This window comes from Plecotus auritus (genome assembly GCF_963455305.1).
Source record: "Plecotus auritus genome assembly, chromosome: 5".
Lineage (NCBI taxonomy): Eukaryota > Metazoa > Chordata > Mammalia > Chiroptera > Vespertilionidae > Plecotus > Plecotus auritus.
The window spans coordinates 177,588,438-177,613,641 of NC_137776.1; the positions used below are offsets into that span (position 1 = coordinate 177,588,438).

Sequence of the window (25,204 nt, forward strand, 5' to 3'; positions counted from 1 at the left end):
CCCTCCCCGCGTGACGCCGGCACGCGGGGCGTCCCTGGGGACCCGGCAACAAGTCCCCCGCGCGACCCACGGCCTTCATTCAGCCCTTGCCCGGCCTCGCCGCCCCGCGCCCGGCCCAGCCCCGCCCGGCCCGGCCCGGCCGCACTCACTTGATCCTGGAGCCCATGGTCCCCGGGCCTCCTCATGGGCCCGCGGGCCGCTCGGCGCTGCGCTGCCTGCCCGCCCGCCCGCGGCCGACCGGCCTCCCTCCGGCGCTCTCCCCGCCCCTTCCTCCCTTCCCTCAGGCAGGGCCCGCCCGCTCGAGGCTCGCTCCCTCGCCGCCGCGCCTCCCGGGGTTAATGTTCTAGCTCCAACCCGGCGAACGCCACGGTCCCCGGCGCGCGTGCCCGGCGCGCGCCGCCCCCGCCGCCCCTCACACCGCCGCCCGAAGGGGCTGCCGGGAAGTGAAGTCCGCTCCCAGGAGGTGGGGCCGCCTGAGGGGGGTGTGGAGACCGCACTTCCGCCCACTGACTTCCAGAGCTCTGTGTATGAGTCCTTCCTGGTACAGGCCCTTACGGAGCTCCAGCCCACTGATCCCCTATAGAAAACCCTACCTACCACCAGCCCCCTTGGGAGGACCTCCCCATCCCACAGAGACCCCAAGCTCCCCTGAAGAAACCTTCACCCATTCCTCTCTTACGGAGTTCTCCCACCAGCAGCTCTGGTATAGAGATAGCTGTCTCCCACTCAGGCCTCCATGAAAACACAAGTTTTCCCTTAGATAATCCCTTACCTTCCAATAAATTCCTTAAGGGAGCCCAGACTCTCTTCTCTATTACACCATCCACTTCCCTCCCCAACATGGTTCCTGAGGGTGGCCCCTTCCTCACCCCTTAGACCTTGAAGGAGACCTCACATACCCATAAGAGAGCCACCTGGGGGTTCATAGGACCTATTTAGTGGTTCTGCTCTGCCTTACCCTTGAAGGTTTTTGTCTCCCTTTATCAAACATTTGGGGGCTCCTATACAGAAAACACATGTTACCATAACAGTCCCTGGTAAAGATTAGCTCAATGCAAATGAAGGTATTTAAGAGTGAAGATCACCAACCTGCTACCTACTTCTGCTTCCCCTTGGGGCTCACTTTCATGAGCACCCCAATAGCATCTCCTCTAGGCCTGGAGGAATCACAAAGGAAGCAATAATGACAGCTACCATGAGCTACTATTCAATGAGTGGGTGACTCTGTGTTCTCCCTGAACCAGGCACATTTCCCCAACACGGTTTGCACCAATCCTCAAAATAATCTTGGGAGTTTAAACCCCATTTTACAAAGAGGAAACTGAGGCATTTGCTCATGGTTACATAACTAGCACAGGTTCAGAAGAGATTGGCATCCAGGCTGAATAAGTCCAAACACATGTGACATAACTATGCTTAGAATGATGACACCTTTGGCCATAAGTCAGAAGACACAGTATGTTCATAGTTTACTTTTGAAATCAGGCCTTTATTTCAACAATCTTTTGTTACGAAATGCCCTTTATTCCTTCTGCAATTTAGCTTTTATAAAGTCAGTGTCTCTCCCACCCTACAGTCACTACAGTAACTGGTCCTAGGCCCCAGCCAGGCAGGAAGCAAAGAAAGCAAAAACTCCTTCTTTTGGATTTACATTCTGGATAAAGATCATTTAATGGTAAGATATGTACACATATAATACCTTAATAAAAAAATTTTTAAAAAAAGATCCTTTCTCTCTGATGCCTATGCCCTGAGGTTGTTGATGGCAAAAAGGTGAACTTTTTTAAAATTAAAACACAAACATTGAAAATCTTCCAAACTGCCATTTTGAATTCAAAGTCTTTTGCACCCAGACACCAACACCGACTTATAAACACCCCCAGGAGCAAAGCTCTACCAGACTGGCAGGGCCTCTGTGGTGTTTATTTACCTTGTTTCCTATGAACCTTCTCCAAGGAACAGTTGTTATCAAGATCTTCCCTGGAATGAGCAGCCAGTTCAAAAGCTCTGAGCAGGAGTCTATAAATACAGTTACTTGGTGAAGAGTAAAGCTGGATGCTTTTCAAAGGAGGTTGTAGCCATCCTGGCCACAAAAATGTCTGAGTGCCTGCTTGAAGGTAGTGGTGTTGGTGTTGGTGGTGTTGGTGTTGGTGGTGGAGGTGGTGGTGATCGTGTGTGTGTGTGTGTGTGTGTGTGTGTGTGTGTGTGTGTGTAAGACTGGAGTGGAGGTGGGGGATTATGTATCTGTCCAGGTGGCCTCTGAGACTGCAGGGTGGTCTGGGGAGAGAGCATTGAACTGGAGTCTGGCTTCTGATGTTGTCTGCACCACTGACTAGCAGAGACATTTTAAGTACTAGGTATACTGGTTGCTAATGCGGATTTTGTAATCAAAGAAAACACGATAATTTCAAGAGAAACATCAAAAGTGCTTTATTCAAAGTAATGTCCATCTCTAGCTACACATTTCCCCCATCTTTCAGGTAATTTGTGGATATTGTCCCAATAGAACTTTTCTTATTTTGAGGCAAACCATTCAGAGCCCCAATTTTCCACTTCTTCCTACGTTTTGAAGTGCTGCTCAGAAAGTGCATGTGCCAGCGATCAGAACAAGTGGTAATCTGAAGGAGCAAGGTCTGGTGAATACAGCAGGTGGGTTAATACTTCCCAGGCAAGATCTTTTAATGTGTCTTTAACTGGTTTTGAAGTGTGTGATGGTGCGTCATCATGAAGCAAAATTACTTTGCCGTGTCTTCTGGCACATTATGGTCATTTCACGATCAAAGAGTGGTCCAAATTGATTATTTGTTGTTGGTAGCGATCAGTATTAACAGTTTCACCTATTTTTAGAAGCTAGTACACCACACCTTCCTGATCCCACCAAACGCAGAGCACTGTCTTCTTTCTGAAGCGATTTGGCCTTGCAGTTAATGTTGATGGTTGACCTGGATCAACCCATGATTTTGTGCATTTGGGATTCTCAAAATAAATCCACTTTTCATCGCCAGTCACAATTTGATGCAAAACAGACTTTCTTTGGTGCCGTTGAAGCAACATTTTACTGATGACTTTTCGGTTTTCCATTGTCTTTTGTTCAGTTGATGTGGCACCCATTTTCCTTCCTTTAAAATCTTTCCCATTGCTTGTACATGATCAGAAATTGTTTGCTGAGCAACGTTTCATCTTTCTGCAAGTTGTTTTTGCGTTTGACACGCATCTTCATCCAATAATGCTTGTAATTGTTGGTCTTCAAACTTTCTCGGTTGACCTGGACGTTCTTTGTCTTTCACATCAAAATCATCACTTTTAAAGCGTTTAAACCAGTGTTCACAAGTGTCTTGAGATGGAGCATGTTCACCATAAGCTTCCCAAAGTATTCAGCAGCACTTTTCTTCAAAATAAAGTAATGAATTAAAACTTCCCACAAATGCTCTTTTTTTGGCGTGAAATTTGACATTTTTAAGCATAAAAATATCTATGATGTTAAAACCTTCAAAAAAATTTGACATATGAAGTTTTGAAGCTTGTTGTCAATACAACAAAATAGCATACATATCAAATCGCATATATATCAACATATGTGTAACTCCATCTATTGAAAAAAATCCGCATTATTAACTGGTGCACCTAGTAAATAATTAGACAGTTGTCTGCTTCAGTTTCCTCCTTGATAAAATGGGTATAGAGGATGATGAGGAGCTCACATCATAAGAGAGAGTATAATGTAGGAGCTAAGAGTGCAGGCAGTGGAACCAGACTGCCCGGGCTCAAACCTGAGCCCTACCTCTTACTAAAATAAATGTGCCCTTGGGTAAGTTATTCACAACCTCTGTGGCTCTGTCTGTAAAATGGAAATTATGGTAATAGATCTATCTTGACATGAGAATGAAATGAGTTAATGACACTCATAAAGTACTTAAATAGTGGCTGGGAGCTAGTGAGCACTCAAAAATTGTCAGCAACTATTATACACAAGATACTTAGCAGTTTGGCTTTTATCATTAACTAGAGGCCCGATGCATGAGGTTCATGCAAGGGGCTCGGCGCTGGCAGCCCTGGCTGCCTCGGCCCTCGCAGCCCCAGCTTCATCCAGAAGGTCATCTGGGAAGGTCATTCAGCTGGTCATTCCGCTGTTCAGCCATCCAGTCTAATTAGCATATTACGCTTTTATTATTATAGATAGTAATAATCTTCATAATAAATAGTCCTATACTTGGATTCAGAGACCTGAGTTTTCACCCCAGAATGTAATTGTTTCCATTCTGAATCAGATAGAATTCAGTTCAATGTAAAGGACAGAAGACTGAAATAACAGTGACTGAAAAATTAGATGTTTATTTCTCTTTCACATAAGGTCTGGAGATGAACATTCCAAGGCTGGCATGACAATTCCATAATGCATACTCTCAGATATTAAGGCTTTGGAACAGAACAAGGCAGCTGATTTGGCCTTGTGGTTGCGTACATTGTGCATTAGCTTATGTACCTGTCTTCTATACCTGTCACACTGTGACCTCCTTGAGGCCGATGACCCAGAATTTTTTGTTATTATTCCCCTCTCCTCTAAATGCAGCTTCCACCTCCTGGTCCAGGATGGCTGCTTGAACTCTAGCTATCTAATTCACAGCCAAGAAGCCCACAAAAGGAAGGAGGTCATGCCCCACGCCGACCCTAATCTTTAAGGATACTTCCATTTACCTTCCATCGGCCAGAACATAGTTATACAATCACATCTCGCTAGAAAATATAGCCTTTATTTCAGATAATTATGTGCACAGTTCCAGGGGTGGTGAGTCTTTTCAGAGAATTAGGGAGTACAGATACTGCAAGACAGCTAGCAGTCACAGCCAAACCATCCTTGGCTATGTGACCTTGATCAAGACACTATATTTGGGCCTCCGTTATTCTATATCCAAAGTAAGAGAATCAGACCAGCTCTCTGTCCAAAGTCCTTTTCAGGTATAAAATGCTACAATTCAGTGCTTATTGTTTTATATTCCCACTAAACTTAGTTGAATCTGATGTTATTTAAATAAAAGGAGACCTCTCTGCCAAGTACATAGCATAACCAATAGTTGGAATTGAAACCTCCTGGAGATGAAATGGGCTTTAAGGAACTTGTCTTCTTGACTGTTGTCAAAATAGGCTAACTAAACAAATCTGGCAGATAAAAGGTCCAACAGCGTGCGTGGTACCACCTGCGCAGACACTTTGATGCTCCTCAGTTTCCAAGCTCGCCCTCACTCCCCTCTACCTGTTGGTTTTTTTCTGCTTAGGGGGCTGTGATTATTAAAAGGAGGACAGCACCCCCAAAGAGCTCTAATGCCCCACTAACGATACAGTGTAAAATGGCAGGACCAATTAGCCAGTGGTCCGTTGTTCCTATTACACTTAGTTGTGATTACATTCTTTTTTTTAAATTTAAGATATAATTTACATGCCATAAAATTTTAAAGTGTACATAGTCACAAAATTGTACAAACTATCACCACTATCTAATTCCAGAATACTTCATCATCCCCAAAAGAAACCCCACACCCATTAGCAGTCACTCGTCCTTTCTGCCCTCCCCTCAGCCCCTGGCAACCTGAATCAATTTTCTGTCTCTATGGATTTGCCTATTCGGGATATTTCATGCAAGTGGAGTCATATAATAGTGTGGCCTTTCTGTCTGGCTTCTTTTCCTTAGCATAATGTTTTAAAAGTTCGCCCATGTTGTACCACCTATCCAGACGTCATTCTTTTTTATTGCCTAATAATATTGTATTGTACAGATAGATCACATTTTGTTTATCCACATTTTGTTGTTAATGGCCATTTGGGTTGTTTCTACTTTTTGGCTATGAACAATTATGTGTAAGTTTTTGTGTGGACACATGTTTTTAATTCTCTTGGATGTTGCAGTTATATTCAGCAGAAAGAAGCCACAGCCTGCGAACAGGGGGGCTGCTAACCTAACACCAAAAGGAGTAGTTACATAAAGAAGTAACTTTGGGACATACAGAATCATACCAAGTTAAGTAGGTTTCTTTACTGAACCTCTCATGGACATTCATGCAGCAAGGTGCATTGTGGACCTCCTAAGAGGGGAATGCAGATATTACATACCAGAGGTTAAGAGAACAGATTCTGGAATCAGGCAGATCCAAGTTGCTAGTTGAGTGAACTTAGAGAAAGTTACTTAAATTGAGTTCCCTCATTTTTAATAAGGGGATGATAATACCCACCTCGTGAATGTGAAATGAAATAAAGAATGCTATATATGTGCTATTAAATAAATGGGAATGTTATTGTGCTAAATTGTCAGATTGATAAAGACAAAAACCACATCAGGTTTGTCCACACTTAGACCTCAACATCTAGACTAAAGACTGTCAGGCATACAGTGACCAATGACCAATAAATATTTATTGAATAAATATATAAATGACCTCAAATCCCTCGTTTTGGGGCACATATCCTAGGAAAAATAAGCCATAGAACAAGAATTGGGAAATGCTTTCTTTCTTAAGTTGGAACTTAGTACATTGAATTAGTATATTTCTTTACCTTCTGTTTTTTTATATTTTCTTTAATTTTGGTAAAATATAACAAAATTTATCACTTAACCATTTTTTAAAATTTTTTTAAAAAATATATTTTATTGATTTTTTACAGAGAGGAAGGGAGAGGGAGAGAGAGTCAGAAACATCGATGGGAAAGAAACATCAATCAGCTGCTTCCTGCACACCTCCTACTGGGGATGTGCCTGCAACCAAGGTACATGCCCTTGACCGGAATCTAACCTGGGACCTTGCAGTCTGCAGGCCGACACTCTATCCACTGAGCCAAACCAGTTAGGGCCACTTAACCATTTTTAAATTTACAATTCAGTGGCATTAAGCATATTCACACTGTTGTTTAAGTATCACCACCATCTCTACAGCTTTTTTTCAAAATCTTTCCAAAGTATAACTCTGTACTTAGTAAACAATAATGCCCCATTTTCTCCTCCCTCCTCCAGCTCCTGGCAACCATCATTTTACTTTCTATCTTCAGGAATTTGACTATTCCAGGAACCTCATATAAGTGGAATCATACAGTATTTGTCCTTTTGTGACTGGTTCATTTCACTTAGCATTGTGTCTCAAGGTTCGTTCATGTTGAAGCATGTGTCAGCATTTGCATCCTTTCCATTGTATGCATAGACCACATTTGTTAATCTATTCTTCTGTCTGTGGACACTTGGGTTGCTTCCACCTTTTGGTTATTGTTAATAATGCAGCTATGAACACGGATGTACAAATATCTCATATAGCCTATCTAATAAAAGAGTAATATGCAAATTAACCGTCACTCTGCTATACCCACAAGCCACACCCACAAGTCACGCCCACCTGCCAATCAGGAGCGAATATGCAAATAAACCCAACCAAGATGGCTACGGCCACAGAGAGCAGGAGGGAGGCTTGGGTTTCCCCGGCAATGGAGGAAGCCAAGCTTTCCGCCTGCCCTTGCCGGCCTAGGCCTCCACTCAAGGCTACAAAGTTTCAGTGATAGAAGATACATAAATCCAAACAGAAATGGTGGCAGCCACGGAGCTGGAAAGAGCAGGAGGCTAGGGTTGTCCCCAGTGATGGAGGAAGCCAAGCTTTCCGCACACCCTGGCCGGCCTAGGCCTCCGCTTAAGGCTACAAAGTTTTCAATTATAGAAGATACATAAATCCCCCAAAAAATGGCTGCTGCCATGGAGCAAGCAGAAGGCTTGGCTCCGCTCCAGGCTACAAAGTTTCAATTGTAGAAGATAAATTAGCCCCAGATCCCAGGGCCTCCGCTTGGGTCGCCAGGGGGCGTGGCCGGCCTGCAAACCACCACAGGCCCCTCGCCCAGGCCGCCCCACGCCCCAAGGGAACCCCCACCCTGATCCGGGACACCCTTCAGGGCAAACCAGCTGGCCCCCACCTGTGTACCAGGCCTCTATTCTATCTAATAAAAGAGTAATATGCAGATTGACCATCACTCCAACACACAAGATGGCTGCCCCCATGCAGTCAAAGACCCTGCCCCCATTTGGACACAAGATGGCCAGCACAAGATGGCCAGCAGGGGAGGGCAGTTGGGAGGGACCAGGCCTGCAAGGGAGGGCAGTTGGGGGAAACCAGACCTGCAGGGGAGGGCAGTTAGGGGTGACCTGGTCTGCAGGGGAGGGAAGTTAGGGGTGACCAGGCCTGCAGGGGAGGGTAGTTGAGGGGGACCCAGGCCTGCAGGGGAGAGCAGTTGGGGGGGACCAGGCCTGCAGGGGAGGGCAGTTAGGGGTGACCAGGCTTGTAGGGGAGGGCAGTTAGGGGCAAACAGGCTGACAGGGGAGCAGTTAGGCATCAATCAGGCTGTCAGGCAGAAGTGGTTAGGGGCAATCAGGAAGGCAGGCAGGAGAGCAGTTGGGAGCCAGCAGTCCTGGATTGTGAGAGTGATGTCCGACTGCCCGTTTAAGCCCAATCCCAGTGGGTGATTGGTGGGATCGGGCCTAAACGGGCAGTCGGACATCCCTCAAGGGGTCCCAGATTGGAGAGGGTGCAGGCTGGGCTGAGGGACACCCCTCCCCCCATGCACGAATTTCGTGCACTGGGCCTCTAGTACGTATATAAAAGGCTAAGCGACCTTTTGAACATCTGACCAGTAGCTATGATACACACTGACCACCAGGGGGCAGACGCTCAACGCACAAGCTGCCAAGCTGCAGTGACTTGGCAGTGGCGGTTCTCAGGTGACGCACCCTGGAACCAGAGAAGAGGGAGCCCGATTCCGGGGTGTATTACCTGAGTACCGCCCTCTCACAATCTGGGACCCCTCAGAGAGCCAGTTTTGGCCTGATCCCCACAGGCCAGGCTGAGGGACCCCACCTGCCAGAGGGACCCTGCTACTCCACAGACACCATTTGAGCCAGGGCACTGCCCCAGGTGTGGCCTGGGGAGGGACAGCGGGAGGTTGGCTCTGGGTGTAGCTGGCCTGTCTCACCCAGTCCCGCCCCACTGGTCATCTTCTAATTAATTTCTTTTCAATGTGCACAAATCCGTGCACCAGGGCACTAGTTATATCTATAAAATCTGAGGGTCTAGTGATAATAAATCTTTGATAAAAGAATAGTTTTCATAGGTACAATTGGTGACTCACATTATCTCCAGTCCTTACTACACCCCTGTAGATTTTATGCTACACATTTCAGAGAGGGAAGGAGACTTGCCCATGGTCACCCAGCCAGGGGTGGTAAGAGCTGAGAGTTGTGCTAAAGGGATGTCTGATTCCCAAGCTGACTGCTCTTTCAAAACAATTTCTACCAAGCTCCATTCTCTCTCTCTCTCTCTCTCTCTCTCTCTCTCTCTCTCTCTCTCTCTCTCTGTCAGCTTGGCTAAAAATATCCTGAATTGCATCCTCATTAGCTAATATGCATACATTATTTTTTGCTTTTTGAACATAATTGGCTCGTTCAAAGGAAATGCTTCTACCTACATGAAAGAGAAAGCTGAGCTGCCCCCTGAAAACTCATCTGAATTCAGAGAAGGCAGCTGCCTGTGGAAACCCCTCTGCTTCCGGGCTTGAGCTGGAGGGCAGCACAGTATAATGGAAAACAAACTCCCCTCATTCACACCCCCCCAGCACACTTGAGCTGGGTGACTTTGGCCAAGTCTCTGCCTGTTTCCCAAGAGTCCGTCTCCTTAGCTGTTCGGTTGAGCTCATAGAAGAGCTTACCTTACAGAGTTGCAGTGAAGATTAAATGAGATAACCATGAGGCCACTCAAAAGCTGGGAGCTACTATGACATAGGCCACTCATAGGGAATAAACCTCCAATGTCTGCAGGAGAGACACGATAGCCAAGTGGTTCAGTACACAGGGGCTGGAGCCAGGGGGATGATGGATCAAACCCCAGCATGTGCCATACTCTGCTTCTGTGATACAGCTTCTCTCTCCCCAAGCCTCAGTTTTCCTGTTGTCAGAAAGATATTATACATATAAAGAGCTCAATAATGAACGGTGGCTGCATTCACAGCAAGCCTCCCCAACCAGATCGTCTCCTAAGAGCAGTAGGAGTAATTGATTTCTGCTTCTAGGGCAACGCACGCACACGGACACCACAGAGTCTTCATCCTGGGCAGAGCGCGTGTGCCCCGGGCAGCTACAGCCAAACTGTCTGCCTCAACTTCTCCTGCTGGTAATGTGGCTGATGACAGCTTAATGGACTCTTTACCCTTGAATGCTAAGGGGAAAATAACTCATGGCATTACAACATATGAATGTAATGTGGGATGTGTTTTTTTTTTCTTGAGCAATGTAGAAAGAGAGCCAGAAACACATGTAAGACTTGAGGCTGCAACCTGAACCTCCCTCTTCCTGACCATGTCTGTATGGGGGACAGATTTAGTCATTGCAATTACTCAAATCATTCATGTTTGTAAAATATAGCCATATCCATGTGTGTGTGCGCGCGTGCGTGCGTGTGTGTGTGTGTGTGTGTGTGTGTGTGTTCCTGAATGATCTGAGGCTAACAAAAAAGAGTATGCAGTCAGTTTATGATGAGAGGACTGTGAATGCCCCTAAATTGCTGATTTTCCAGAGACAAGCCAGTTCCTCTTGGAATGGATTGGTGAATGAACACACGCACACACACACACACACACACACACACACATTCTTTGTTGTCATGAGGAAGCTGGTCAAAATCTCCCCGCACAGCTTTCAGAAGGCCACATCATCCTGATCAGACAGGCGGCAAATCCCCACTGTTGGAAGTTAAAACGTTCCTCAGCCTCACAGTCTGAGGGAGGAGGCAGTTACAGGTGCCCATTAGACTGACACTGCGTTGCAGGCAGGGATGAGGGCAATGAGACCTTTGTGGGTTAGTGGGGAGCCCATAAGCTTGAAGAGTCAGGTTGACCTGGGTTCGGTTCCGCCATCCTGACTGTGAGGAAGAGTCTTCCACATCTCGGATTCTCAGTTTCCCCAACTGTAAAGTGGGTTTCATAACACCCACCTGTCATGAGGACTAATGACAAAGCAGGTGAAGGCCAAGGAGGACATGAGGCACAGTGCAGGCTCAGGGTGATGCCGGGGACAAGGCGGCTCTGCTCTTCCGGGAGGACATCCAGGCCAGGCAGGAGGTGTGCAGGTCCCAGCTCTGGCGCGGCTCACGCAGCCTCCGCTCCAGCCGCCAGAGCCTCGGAAGGGAAGTGTGCGGAAGCGCACTCTCCATCTGGCTAATGCTCACTTGTGTTTCCTGCTGGAGAGCATCACTTTTTTCACCTCACCTGGTTTGTTTACCCAAACAAGCTGCTCATTAACAACACCAATTGCATTTTCTGCAATTCTGTTGACAGCACAAATGTCTGCAGTCGGCTTGGGAGTTTGGTGGGAACTGTCGCAGGATCCCACCCAGCCCAGCTTCTGAGGAAAGAAATCAAGGCCATGCTGTGGACTGGGGTGGGGCAGGGGCTGGCTGGGGTCTGCTGGCAAGTGCAGCCCAAGGTCCCCAGAACCGGAGTGGAGACAGGGCGCTGGGCCCTCCTGAGAGAGATGCAGCACCTTCCAGGAAACAAAGGCAGATGGAGGAGATTTTCAAGTAGAGGGGAGAGGGAGGAGTCAGACTTGAAAGAGTAGGTGAAACCCCGGATAGAGGTACAGATCTGGCTGGGAGACAGCCCGCCTCCAGAGAAAGACCCTGAGGGACTTCCCTTGTGGACCCCGCAAAGCCTACATTCAGCTGCCTTTGTTCCTCTGGCAACAAGAAGTAGATTAGAAAAATTCTTGGTTTGCCCCCAAAGGCTGAGCTTAGTTTGGTTTGTCAAAGCTCTGCTTTTTCATCTCTGCCGCTCAAGCAGGAGGACAAGACTTTACTGCGTGTGTTCATTCACTTTAAGTGATTGCCCTCAGAATGCTTTCTTTTCTTTTTCTTTTTTTTAAAAATATATTTTATTGATTTTTTTACAGAGAGGAAGGAAGAGGGATAGAGAGTTAGAAACATTGATGAGAGAGAAACATCAATCAGCTGCCTCCTGCACGCCCCCTACTGGGGATGTGCCCGCAACCAAGGTACATGCCCTTGACCGGAATCGAACCCGGGACCCTTGAGTCCGCAGGCTGACGCTCAATCCACTGAGCCAAACCGGCTTTGGCAGAATGCTTTCTTTTCTGTCCATTCCTCATTCAGTAAGTTTCAACTGAAGGCTTACCAATTACTGTGCAATCACTGCTGAGGAACCCGGAAGTGAAAAGAGACACAGCCTCGGCCCTCAAGGAGTTGGCAGTCCAGCGGAGCAGGTGATGTTAGATTATGTGACAAATAATTGCAAAGCATGTTAAGTTGGATAAGAGAGAAGTCCAGGATATTAAGGGGACTTGAACTCTGGCAGGGGCCATCAATGGCATCTCCCTAGATCAGTGGTCGGCAAACTGCGGCTCGCGAGCCACATGCGGCTCTTTGGCCCCTTGAGTGTGGCTCTTCCACAAAATACCACGGCCTGGGCGAGTCTATTTTGAAGAAGTGGCGTTAGAAGAAGTTTCAGTTTAAAAATTTTGGCTCTCAAAAGAAATTTCAATCGTTGTACTGTTGATATTTGGCTCTGTTGACTGAGTTTGCCGACCACTGCCCTAGATAGACAAGCCCATGGCTGCAGAGATATGGGAGGTCATTTTCCAAATGGGCATTTTCTTTGGAAGACCTAGTTTAGCCTCATTTTCAGCAGGCTACATTCCTGAGGCCTCTAAGTACAGAGATTCCAACTGGCTGGGGTAGATCCTGGGCTCAAGGTGGAGGCCAGCGTTCAAGGAAAAGAAGACTGCTAACTGCGAGAAGCAGGCATTGGCTGGAGTGCATCGTATAGGTGGGGAAACTGAGACCCAGAGGTAGGAAAAAAAAAAAAAGCAACAATAATAATCATCCTAGCTACTGTTTACCTAGCTGGAGGCGATGGTAGAGACAGTTTCAGAGCAAAGTCTCCTCCGATGGGAGGTAATCAACCACTAGCTAGAACAACCTAAATGAGCCTCGGCATTTTCAAAACAAGTAATGCAACATTTTCAGCCTTTTCATTTTTTAAAAAATATATTTTATTGATTTCAGAGAGGAAGGGAGAGGGAGAGAGAGATAGAAACATCAATGATGAGAAAGAATCATTGATCGGCTGCCTCTTGCACGCCCCCCACTGGGGATCAAGCCCGCAACCCAGGCATGTGCCCTTGGCCGGAATCGAACCTGGGACCTTTCAGTCCGCAGACTGATGCTCTATCCATTGAGCCAAACCAGCTACGGCATTTTTCAGCATTTTCAGAAAGCAATTTGGTGTATGTGTCAAAAGACTTGAAAAAGTTCATGCTCTTTGATATAGTCATTTCCCCTCTCAGAATCAGACAATAACAATCAACAATGTTGACAAAATAAATCATGAAAAGGGTCACCACAGCATTACTTACATAGCTCCACTTTTTTATTGAGCATCAGCTACATGCCAGTCAGTACACAGCACTATCCTGAGATAGATGAGACTTCAGGATACCCAGGGTCTTCCTCAGGCACCTTATATGGCAGAACAGAGGGAGCCTGGGAAATAAAAGGACCTGGACTTTTAATTTCTCTTCCTTATTTCCTTCCTTCCTTCTTTCCTTCCCTCCTGTCTTTTTTTTCCTTCCTCCTTCCCTCCCTCCCTTCCTCTCTTCCTCTCTTCCTCTCTTTCTCTCTTTCATTCACTTGCTTGTTTATTCAGCCTGCCCGGACTGCCTTCTGTGAACTGAACCCTCATTTCTAAAAATGGGGCCAGAACTCCCACCTTGAAGGTCAGCTACAAGGATGGGAAAAGTTCCCAACATTCACCAGCTTGTGAAAACAAGTGTATTTGGTACCCAAATCTTTCTTGATTCAAGAAGACCAGGCTCTCACAGTTCCAAGTAGTTCAGGATTCCAGAGGGGCCTCCACGTGTCCACGTCACAGAGCTGGACATCATCTGCTGACTTACCTGGAGAGACTAGGACCCAAAAGGCTTCACGCCCGCCCAGAGGGGCATTTCAGGCTGAACCACCACCTAGGGGCCAAGGAACTAGAAAGCTGGAAGCCCCCCCCCCCGCCTCACACCTCAGTGGAGCGAGGTGAGCTCTCTGTGTGTACTCAGTTGGTGACGTGGGTTCCCACGACAAGGCTGTTTGAGGCCTGAGTGTCACAGAATCCAGTGAGGCATTAGGCTCTTTGAATTTGAGAACATAGCGCTGCTCCCGGGGGGCGGGGGGCGCACACGATGGGATGAGTTTTATTAGTGCCTGTCCTTTCCTTCCTCGCAGTCTCACTCATTAGGTCCGACAACTTGATGTTAAATTCTCTGAGGGTCCCCAGCCTTATCCTGCAATGTAGCTCTTGCAGGGCCTCTACCACCCCGACTCTATCCGCTCTGGGTATGCCCAAACCTCTGTGGTGGCGGGGTTCTGTGTGTGTGTGGTGTAGCCTCCCTTTACCCCCAGATCCACCCTCCACTCTCTGCTCTGTGCCCCAGGAGGCTGGGCACTACAGACCGCATCTGCCAGGCTCCCTTACCGGCTGGCTTCCAGCGGGGTTCAGCCAGTGGAGAACACCTGAAGAATGGGGGGCAAGTGGGGAGAAGGATGGGGCATCACTCCCTGCCGAGCTGTTTTGGCAGAGCCTGCCTCTTCTCTCCATGGCCACAGCTCCTGTTGGTGGCGTGCCTACCAAATTTCAGTGACACGCCCCCCTCCTTGCCTCTTCCCACCAAGGACAGGCATGGCTCCCTGCCGTTGCTAACCCTGGGGTGCTTCACCATCCCTTAGCCCTGTCCACCTTGGAAAGAGTCCCTTCACTGAACTCTTTTTAAATATCCCCTTTTGGCCGAGCTGGTGTGGCTCAGTGGTTGAGCATAGACCTATGAACCAAGAGGTCACCGTTTGATTCCCGGTCAGGGCACATGCCCAGGTTGTGGGCTTGATCCCCAGTGTGGGGCATACAGGAGGCAGCCAATCAATGATTCTCTCTCATTGATGTTTCCATCTCTTTCTCCCTCTCTCTGAAATCAATAAAAAATATATTAAATAAATAAATAAATACCACCTTTTGAACCTGTCCTCTCTCTCCGTCCTAGACGCTCAGCTCTTTTGCCATCGGTGGACATAAGCAACCAGCGTGACCACCTCAAGCCCCATTCTCAGCCCAGACAAGCAGCCTTGTTACTCACAGAGATGAAGCGTGAGCTTTCAGATGCAGGTTAGAGATGAAGAAAGGCTGGAGATAAGCACTTGGAAAGACATCTGAGGATGCGCTCCTTTCAAAGCAAACAGCTTTGGAATCATGGCAAGTTTTGTTATGACTGGTGAAAGCAGGGATGGGTTACAGCTAACAGCATCTTTGCCTGGCTTCTCAGTCCTGCAGTTCCAACATAATACAGACGTTCTGGAATGACAGGGAGAAGGATTGCAGCTAAAATCCCGGATCTGATTGGGGGAGGAGAAACTGACAGGATGCGAGCATGTTGGAAAGACCCAAGTTAATAGTTTGACCTCTCTGAGCTTTTCACAGAGAAAAAGAAGCAAAGTTGAGATGTTTATTTTCAAAGCAAGCAACATATTTCTTATGTTCTTAGATGTCTTATGACAATGTCTCCACTAATGGCCCTATCATGTCTAATAACTTAGGAGATAAAATACGGCTCTTTGATCTGAGCTAGTCAAGAAGAGTGACAGCTGGCATTCCACACGAAAATATAGTGCCTTGTCTAATTGTGTTGACTTCTCATTATTGGAAAGTCTCACAACCAGTAGAGGATTTTTTTTTTTAATTTATCAAACTGTTAACCATTTCCTGGCTCCCACCCCCCACCCCACAGACCCACTTGAAACTGACAGCGATTTAAGAGTGGAGTCACAGTTGAGCATGACTCCACTCTGGGCTACAGCTTACAAAACTTTGCTGATCAAAGAGGAGATACACATAGGTCCTTCCATCCCCATGTGTATCTCCTCTTGCAATCTGGGGTGCTCATGCCCATTTGAACCTGAGCAGAGCATTCACCTGGGCTGAATCCTAATGGGATTTTTATCCACCCATCAGGGGTCACAGAGCACTTGTACAGAAGACTCACTTGTCTATAGAAGCTGAAAGGTAGAAATGCATCTGTTTCGGTCTCTACTGAGAGAACTATCTAGTGGGAGGGAAGGGCGATCTCCCTGGGTGATCTTGGGGACGTCACTTCCTCTTTCTGAGCCTCAGTTGCCCCAAATGCAAAAGTTTCCTCGTAGGGCAGTGGCTTGTAAACTTTAGATTACATCAGAATCACCTGGAGGTGTTTGTAAACCACAGGTTGCTGAGCCCCAGAGTTTCTGGGCCCGATAATTTGCATTTCTAACAAGTTCCCAGGGGATGCTGATGCTGATAGGGGGACCGCACCTTGAGAGCCACCTTCTGGCCTGCTGGGGCGGATTACGTGAGCTAAGGTGTGTGAACAGCCCAGTGCAGTGGCTATCTGGACTTTGCTTGGTAACTCTGTATACACCGCAGACCCACACAGCACTGTGCAAGCAACATGGGACCGGGCGAAGAGGAGGGAAGTCTTCCCAGAGGTCATTTGTCAGCAGAGACCAGAAGCAAGAAGTGGGCAGCAAAGCTCATTTGGGGGCATGCTGGCCCTCTCATCGGCTAGAAAGACCAGTTAGCATTTTCCTCTTGAGGAGATAGATGGCTTTCAAGCCTTTTACTGTGACCCACTGGAAGAAATTTATTTTACATCACAACCCTGAAAACACATGCACATGTGTTACAACAGAAACAGGAAACAGGACTTTTCTCCACTCTGTGAGGCACTGTAAGATTTTCCGTGTTAATGTGCCTTAGAGGTATTGATTGCACAGCTTATTGATATTAGCTTGAATAGATTCTGTACTAGGTTACACACAGGGTGCATTTAAGTCAGATTTAAAAGGCATTTAATCAGAATTGGATCTGGGAGAGAGAAGAGTCAGGGAAGTTTTCTAATAGCTAACCCTGTCAGGTGCTTCTGATGGGCCAGGCTCAGTAATAAAACTGAGCTAAGTTCCAGATAAACAGATTAAAACACACACACAATTCGTTCATATGTATGTGTGTGTGGCTCAATCCTCATATCAACTCTCTGAAGTAGATGACATTACCACCATCTTCAGCCCCCATTTTATTTTTTTAATATATTTTTATTGGTTTCAGAGAGGAAGGGAGAGGGAGAGAGAAAAACATCAATGATGAGAGAGAATCATTGATCAGTTGCCTCCTGCACACCCCCTACTGAGGATCGAGCCCACAACCCAGGCATGTGCCCTTGACTGGAATTGAACCTGGGACCCTTCAGTCCACAGGCTGACGCTCTATCCACTGAGCCAAACCAGTAGGGCATCAGCCCCCATTTTACAGATAAGGTTAAGTGAACTGCCAAAGGTCAGACAGTGGGTAGGTGACAGAGCTGGGACAGACTTAAGACCCAGAGCCCCAGGTTCTGTTTTCACAGCCACTCTGGCCCACGGTGTCTCTGTGCTAAGAGATGCAATCCACAGACTGGAAACCCCTCCCCGGACACCCTAGTCATGGTCCATCCATTGGGTCAACAAACATTTAAAGGGTTCCCAGGGCCATTCAGAGTCCTGCATGTTGCCACAGATTTAAATAAATTAATTTTTTTCTTTTTTCATGAGTCCCTACTAGGTGCCATGCTTTGTACCATGTACTGGAGTATATGCCGGGTAGTGAATTCACTTGCTCACACACTCCACTTGTAGTCACTGATACTTGCTCTTTGTCCAACCCTGTGCTGGAGCACCCACACCTGGGCCTGACACCCAAGGTCTGGGGAGTCCGGGAAGGATCCCTTGTTTTCGCATGCACCCACCGACCGATCCATCTGGATCCCTTCTTTGTCCTCAAGAAACAGAAGACCAGGACTTTCTTCTTGTTTCTCTCTCCCTGGAGGCTACACGTATAAAATGCCAGGCGAGCAGACTCTTTATGGTAGGCATTAATAAAGCCACATTTGCTGTGGCTGGTTTGGTGTAGCTGCTCCGCTGCATGCTGTGGGTGGCAAGAGCTGCCCGGGAACACTTGCTAAATGAATTTTGTGGCTCTGTGTTTGGCCCCGTTCTGCTAACTCCCTGCCTCTCTCAGGATGCTCTGCAATGGGCTTTGTTGCCAGGGAGTGGGCAATGGGCTTTGTTGCCAGGGAGCGGGTAGTCTGGCCTTTGGGGGAATCCCCTCTGCTAGTGACTAAGCCAGAGCTTAGCTTGATTCCTTTACATGACTCCCAAGGTGCACACTCACCAGCCCGAGTCTCTTCCTCGCTGGACAGATTTCCCGGACTTTGGCTGTGGTACCGGTAGATCAGGCTGAGTTGGTATTCTAAAGCTATGAAGTCAGTTCTCTGGGCTGTAGTCTTTTCCCCCAGCCCCCTTGAGCTCCTGCTTCTCTGTGTGCTGATCTGATTTAGAACGTTGGATTTCTTTCTGGTAATTCCTTTATGGATGGTAAAGACGTGGACTTTGAGTCAGACAGACCTGGGTTTGAATTCTAACACCACCAGCTACTGACTCTGTGACCTTGGCCGATGCCTTGATCATCCAAGCCTGGGTTTTCTCAGCAGGGTGAGAGAATGCATGTAAAGATCAGCAGAAATGAAGGAGACATGACAATGTCTATGTAATGTTGTATCCCGAATTTAATAGAGGGACAGAAGAAGGACATTAGAGGAAAAACTGACGAAATCTGAATAAAGTCTGTAGTTTAGTTAGTAGTGTCATACAAATATTAATCTCTTAGTTTTGACAAATGCCTTTGGGTTATATAAGATGTTAACATCAGGAGACAGCTGGGTAAAGGCAACACAGGAGCACTTTGTACTATCTTTGCAACTTTTCTGTAAATCTAAAATAATTCCCAAATAAAAAATTAAAAGGAAATGCATATAAAACTCTGAACGCATTATCTGGACCCCGTAAGTTCTTGAAAAACATTAATTATTATCATCATCATGATCATCTCATTTATTCCTCACATCAACTCTCTCAGGTGGGTATGATGATCAGCCTCACGGTGCAGATTTGGAAACAGACACCCAGAGAAATAAAATACTTTCCCAAGGTCACACAGCTAGGAAGTACCAGAGCCCATATTGAACCTAGCTCTAACATCCATGCTCTTTCCCCTACGCCTCCCCTCCCACAGTGCTCTTGTTACTATAATACATGATAAAGAATAAGGAGGAGGAGGGCAGAGGGGGTGTAAAACAAGCAAAGATTTCAGGCTGGAAAAACTTGGGTTCAAGAGCTGCCTCTGCTTCAGGCCCTGGGCAAGTTGTTTGACCTCTCTGAGCCTCAGATCCTTTATCATTGACATGGAGATGAATTCTTGGGTGTAACTGAGAAGGTAGTAAAGGGACTAAAACATAGGAGGAGATAAGTTAATTCTAGTTCTGCAGCCAGCTGGACCCGCTCTTTTGGGTAACTGCCTCCCTTGGGGAGCGCCCTCAGGGAAGCAGCAGGGGTTCTTACCTGGCTGGTAACTCTGACTCGGCTGCTTAATCACTGAGCAGCCTTGAACAAGGTGCTTCACATGGCTGAGCGTCAGGTTATTCAAGTATCAGCGGAAGATGAAAGTCCCTGCTTCCGTGGATTGTTGAGGAAATTAAAGGATCTATCAGAAAAACGCTTAGCACAAAGCCTGGCATGGGGGAAGTGCTCAGTGAATGGTAGATGCCATTCAACAAATACTTCTGACTCTCTCCCCTTCTAGTAGGGTTGCACCTCTTGGGTCCCTGGTGATTGGGTGGAGCCACAGGACTTGTTCTGGCCAAGAATTGTGAACAAAAAGGGACATTTGTCACTTCCAGGCCAGAACAGTTCATTAGCCCTGGGAGACCCTTCAAATCCCCTTTTCCCCTCGGACACATGATCATAAACAAGATGGTGGCTGCTGTCTCATCCGAGTCCCTTTGTGACCATATGAAGAGCATCCTGTGTTGATCCATGATGGACATGCCAGCTGAGTGAGAAATAAACATGTGTTGTGTGAAGCCACAGAAGTGGGTTGCTTATTATTGTAGCAAAACTGAGCTTATTGTGACCTGGATACCAGTTGCATTCAAAACTATTATGATTTTTATTTCCTACAATACTAAAAAGGAAGTAACAAAGTAACATGTTCATGGCAATTTACAAAGCATGTTTATCATCCCAACAAGCTGTGATATATCTCCATTTTACAGATGAGGACATGGAGGTCAAAGACACTTGTCCAAGGTCATGCAGCTGGGAAGTAACTGAATCTGGACTTGAATCTGACTTCAAATCTTCAAATCTGCCTATTTATAGTATGCTTCCCAGCCACAAGCTGTACCATTCAAGATAAATTTGGGTCGAAACTTGGATCTTTGAGAGGTTTCTGGGAGGTGGTGACAGGCTAAACTTTACTTTGTTCTCTTTCCATCTCTGCCTCTCACATCTTGCTTTGCTCTTTCATAATTTTAATATCTGAAACCTCACACCGACCATGTAAGTAATGTGAATGTTTTCAGAAAACATGTGCTGGGCATATGAGTTCGGCTTAAGCTCTAGGGCTTTGTAATACCCATATTTTCAACGAGACAGATACTTCTCTGCTCTGCAGCTCCATCGGATGTTGTGTCTTCATTGTGAGTTTATTTTCGGGTCTTACCCAAGCTTCAGCCTCTTACTCTTTCCATGGCCCCAAATAAGTTATTTACTCTGCAGTCTTCATCTATGAAGTGGGATCATGAACCCCACATTCCCTGTCTTTGCAAACTCTGTAGAGTACTCTATATGTGTTAGCGATTATTCAGCACTTATGTATTCAACAGCAAGCATTTATTGAGCACCTACTGCATACAGCACTGCAGGGGAGGGGACGTTGGTGACAAGAAATGAATGAGATTCTGTGTGTGCCCTCCAGGAGGCAGTATGTTGTCATGGTTAAGAGCACAGACTATGGAGTCATAGTCTGGGTCCCATTCCTTATTCTGACACTCATTTGTGCTCCGAGTCTTATTTCCTCAACTGCAAAATGGTGATGCTATTAATTATTTACCTCAAAGCACTGTCGTAAGGTTTAAATGAGGTGATGCCTCGAAAAGTGCAAGACCCAACCGGTGGGAAACATCGAACAGGGTCATTGTGCATAAGCAGTGTTTGGGGACACGGTAGGAGCCCTATAAATGTCTGTTAACAGAAAAAGTGAAGAACAGGGCATAGACACGAATGAATGTGAGCTTCCAGAAGGAATCGGCTAAACCGACCTCCACACGAGCTAAGAGGAGGCCCCGGGGCTTAGACCCAGGAAAGGCTCAGCAGCTTCAAGACCCTCCACGGTAGACGCGCCCCTAGGTTGGCAGGAGCCCTCAAAGCCAGCAGGACATTCCTGGTCCCACCATCGTGTACACAAAAACGTGCTTCTCACCAGCACTCCCCACTGGGGCGAACGAGTGTTAACACGCAGAGTGGGAAATGAGAAGTGAACATATGGAATGCCAATATAATGTAGAAACATGGGATTAAACAACTCAGTGGCACAGGAGCAGCCACCCTCCAGGTTCTTGCTCTCTCTGCTGGGGTTGGCTTTTACTACAGGTCCCGGTTCTAGAAAACACCATCCAGGGGTGAGGCCACATGTGAGTGACCTGGGCTTTGGGGTCAGGCAGACCCAGGTTTGAATCCTGGTGCTCCACTTCCCCTCCGTAAGATCTTGGCAAGACACAGCACCCCTCAGAGTTCCACCCCTTCTGTGTGCTACCACCACCTTTCTCACCAGGTTTGGTTGGGGTATGATTAGTGGCTGGCAATCATGGAGTGTACTTTATGTGCATTTCCTGTATCCACTCAGTACTGACAAGAACCCTAATGTGGGTTATTATTATCCCCATTGGACAGGTCAGAAAACTGAAATTCAAAGAGGTTACCTCACTCGCCCCTCGCAGGTGAGGGGCTGAGCTGGGACCTGCACCCAGGTCTGCCTGACATTAAAACCCGCCTTTCTCCGCTTCACCATTGGAAGACATTTGGCTCGAATTTCCTCCACTTCAAATATTTCTGAATCTGGGAAGACACAGGGGGAAGAAACCCAATTTTTAAAAACCAATTTAAATAATTAAATTTGGCAGCAAAAAGCTCAGTATCGGAAATACATTTCACCACCCCATCGCTGAATCTGTTTAATGTATTTTGAACCAGCTCAGCTCAGTTAGATAGGAAATGGAGCAGGAATTTAAAATTTAAAACTAAACTTGCAGCGAGGGGTCACATCTATAAGTTGTTCCGGGAAGCCTGCACTCAACCTCAGCTTCCCACAGGAGTCGTGGGGAGGTCACCTCAACCCCTGAACTCATCCAAGGCTCTTGAAAGGCAAGAACAGCAAGAGAGACAGACAGCACGAAGGCACGAAGGCACGAAGAAAGCTCCACGTCTCAAGCCATTTACTCCCATAACAAGCACGTTTCATCTTCAAAGCCCTTCACAAGCTATTATTAATCTTCACGACACCTAAGTGAGGTGGGTGTGTCGCATTACCAAGGCTTTATAGGCCAAGGTGGCCCAGGGGGAGGCCTTTGGACGGTGCATGACCCCAGGACATCAGCCTCAAGAAGGACCGTCAGGCCCACCCTGCCTCGGCCTGGCCGGGCACTCTCAGATTTCCCAATCCCAAGCCAGGCCCCCTCAAATAATCTTCAGAAAATATGCCCTGATGTGAGGGAAGGTGGGTAAGAGGAAGAGGCAGAAGAACTTGGGATGCATGCAGAATGTAAGCCCTGAAGTTATTGTCATTTAAGTAGGTTTCCTTTTTACTGGACTTGTACACGGATTATAAATTTTATTTAAATAACTATTAAAATAACTCGCATTTGTATATGTGTATTTAGCACCTCCAAAGCCCTTTGTCTGTAATATCTCAGGTGATCCTTACAACAGTCATTTTGTTCAATGCGTGTTTATTGAGCACCTACGTTGTGCCAGGCTCTGAGAGGCGTGGGGTTGAAGTAGTGAAGAAGGCAGATGAGAGCTGCACTCATGGAGCATGCAGTCTCGCGTGAGAAGCCCTATAAGGAAGGGTTACTATTATTCCCCTCCCCCACCTTATTTTAAGCAAATGGTGGAACTGAGGCTTAAGGCCACACAATGAATGAGTGGTGGAGGTTGAACTCATTCCCAGGTGTGGTTGATTGCGAAGCTTCTGTTTTAGCCAAGTACAAAGATGCGTATTGCAGCAATGTTTAAAATGACCAAGAATTGGAAGCAACCTGCATGTCCATTGCTAAGGAAATGGACAAATAAAATGTGGAAAACGCATGAGATGAAATGTTACTCCAGTCAAAGGGAATGACTTACATCTACTTTTAGATAATGTCAAAAGAAAAAAAAGTGAGAAGTAGAATTAGATGTATAACATGATATCACTTCCATAAAGTTTTAAAAGCACACTCAAAGCAATACTATATATTTACATATGTACACTAATAAAAGAGTAAGATGCAAATTGACATTATCTTCCTGACACCCACCAGCCAATCAGGAGTGAGTATGCAAATTAACCCAACAAAACTGGTAGGTTAATTTGCATACACAGGCAACGAGCATCTGGAGGTGGGGCAGCGTGGGAAGGCGGAAAGGCAGCTCCGGGCGAGAGCGAAGGCGGTGCTGGCAGCCAGGGGAAGGAAGACCCATTCTTGCACAAATCTTCGTGCATCAGGCCTCTAGTATGTGAATAAAGATATAGAAGATGGATTGAGAGGCCACACCTTAGATACTTAAGAGTGGATGCCTTGATGGTATGGGCAGGGTTATGTATTAAGGGTGGGGACCAAAAAAAGCGGGGGTGGGGGTCGTGCTACATGAAGACAGAAACTGAGGGACCTGGCTGATAGATTCGGTTCTTGTACAAGTCCTTTGAGGGTCCCTCAAAAACTAATACCACACATCATCTGCTCTTTTACAGGCTATATTCTCTCCCCTTAATCTGAGTGTCAAAATTGCCTGTCGAAAGTGAACCAGCCAAAAATCTAAATTAAAAACAGGAACAAAAAGAGCAAGATTTAAAAACCAACTTGAGAAGTGAACAGTGTCTGTTTGGGTGCAAATGGGTGCTGTCGAGCATGTGTGACAGCCGTCATGGAGCAGAGACCAGGAGCAGCTGAGCGGTGAGCCCTTCTGTGGCTGAGCCTGTCCTGTGGGCCAGGTCAGCCACGATGCCACAGAAGCCCTGGGGCACCCTGAAATTGGGGTTGGAGATTGTCCACAGAACCTTGCTTACCAGCTTCTCAAAGTCACACTTGCTGGCTTCCTTGTTGGTTTCCTGCCACGGCATGATCGATTCTTACAAATACATTTTCTAGAAGTTGAGTTGTGCCAGGCAAACCATGCCAAAGCATCCTCATTTCCATGTGTGGTCTGGGTGGATTGGGGGAGTCTGTAGGCAGAGTGATTCTGGGTTTCAGCAAGGCACTTGGAGGAGTATCTCACCCACCTGAATCTCCCTAAAACACAAATCTGCCCTGGCCCCTCCCCTGCAAAAACCTATTAGATAGATTGGGAACTTCTCAGCTGTGCATGTGAGGCCTTCAATGATCTAGTCTCTGCCAAACTTCCCAGCCTCCAATTCCTGTGCCCTCCTCCTCTGCCCGCAGTTCTAAGGTACAGCCCCCACTTTTGTTGCTTAAGATCTTGCATAGGCTGCCACTGCCAACCAGAATGCCCCTCCCTGCCTTATTCCCAGGGGTAATCTGCACTCAGCCTCAGACTCAGCTGAACTGTTACCTCCCCACAAAAGCTTCCCAGGCCTTTCTCCTTCTGCTCGATCTGATCAGGAATAATTGAAACAACAACTAAATCAATTACTTCGTGTAAAATGCTTAGGACAGTAAGCATGAGGGCTAGATGTGCCTCAAAATTCAGGACTTTTTCAGATTTTATAAAATACATAAAGTTCATGTACCGTATGTTATAAAAAAAAATTGGGCAGACCATGGAGCAGGTCCCCATAATAAAACTCATTAACATTTCTGCAGGGACCACGCGAATATTCACACGCTAACTGAAGGCTATAAATAGTTTCCTGTCAGGTTAGGTAGGGTTTTGCCACCAAACTTCCGAGAGAAAATGTTGGTTTTGTTTTTCAGGGCATGTAGGATTTTAGAACTGTGGACCTATATTATTGTTGTGATGTT

General features: G+C 46.7%; 1 protein-coding gene across 2 annotated transcripts in view; it reads right to left on the minus strand.

The window, feature by feature from the left end:
- The window catches only part of DENND1A (DENN domain containing 1A), a 479,039-nt gene extending 478,777 nt beyond the window's left edge, over positions 1–262 (minus strand). For both annotated transcript variants that reach the window (XM_080668038.1, XM_080668037.1), the window contains exon 1: positions 150–262. In XM_080668038.1, the coding sequence (XP_080524164.1) occupies positions 150–166 (17 nt within the window). In that variant the 5' untranslated portion in view covers positions 167–262. The remainder of the gene's footprint in view (positions 1–149) is intronic.
- Positions 263–25,204: the final 24,942 nt, after the last annotated feature.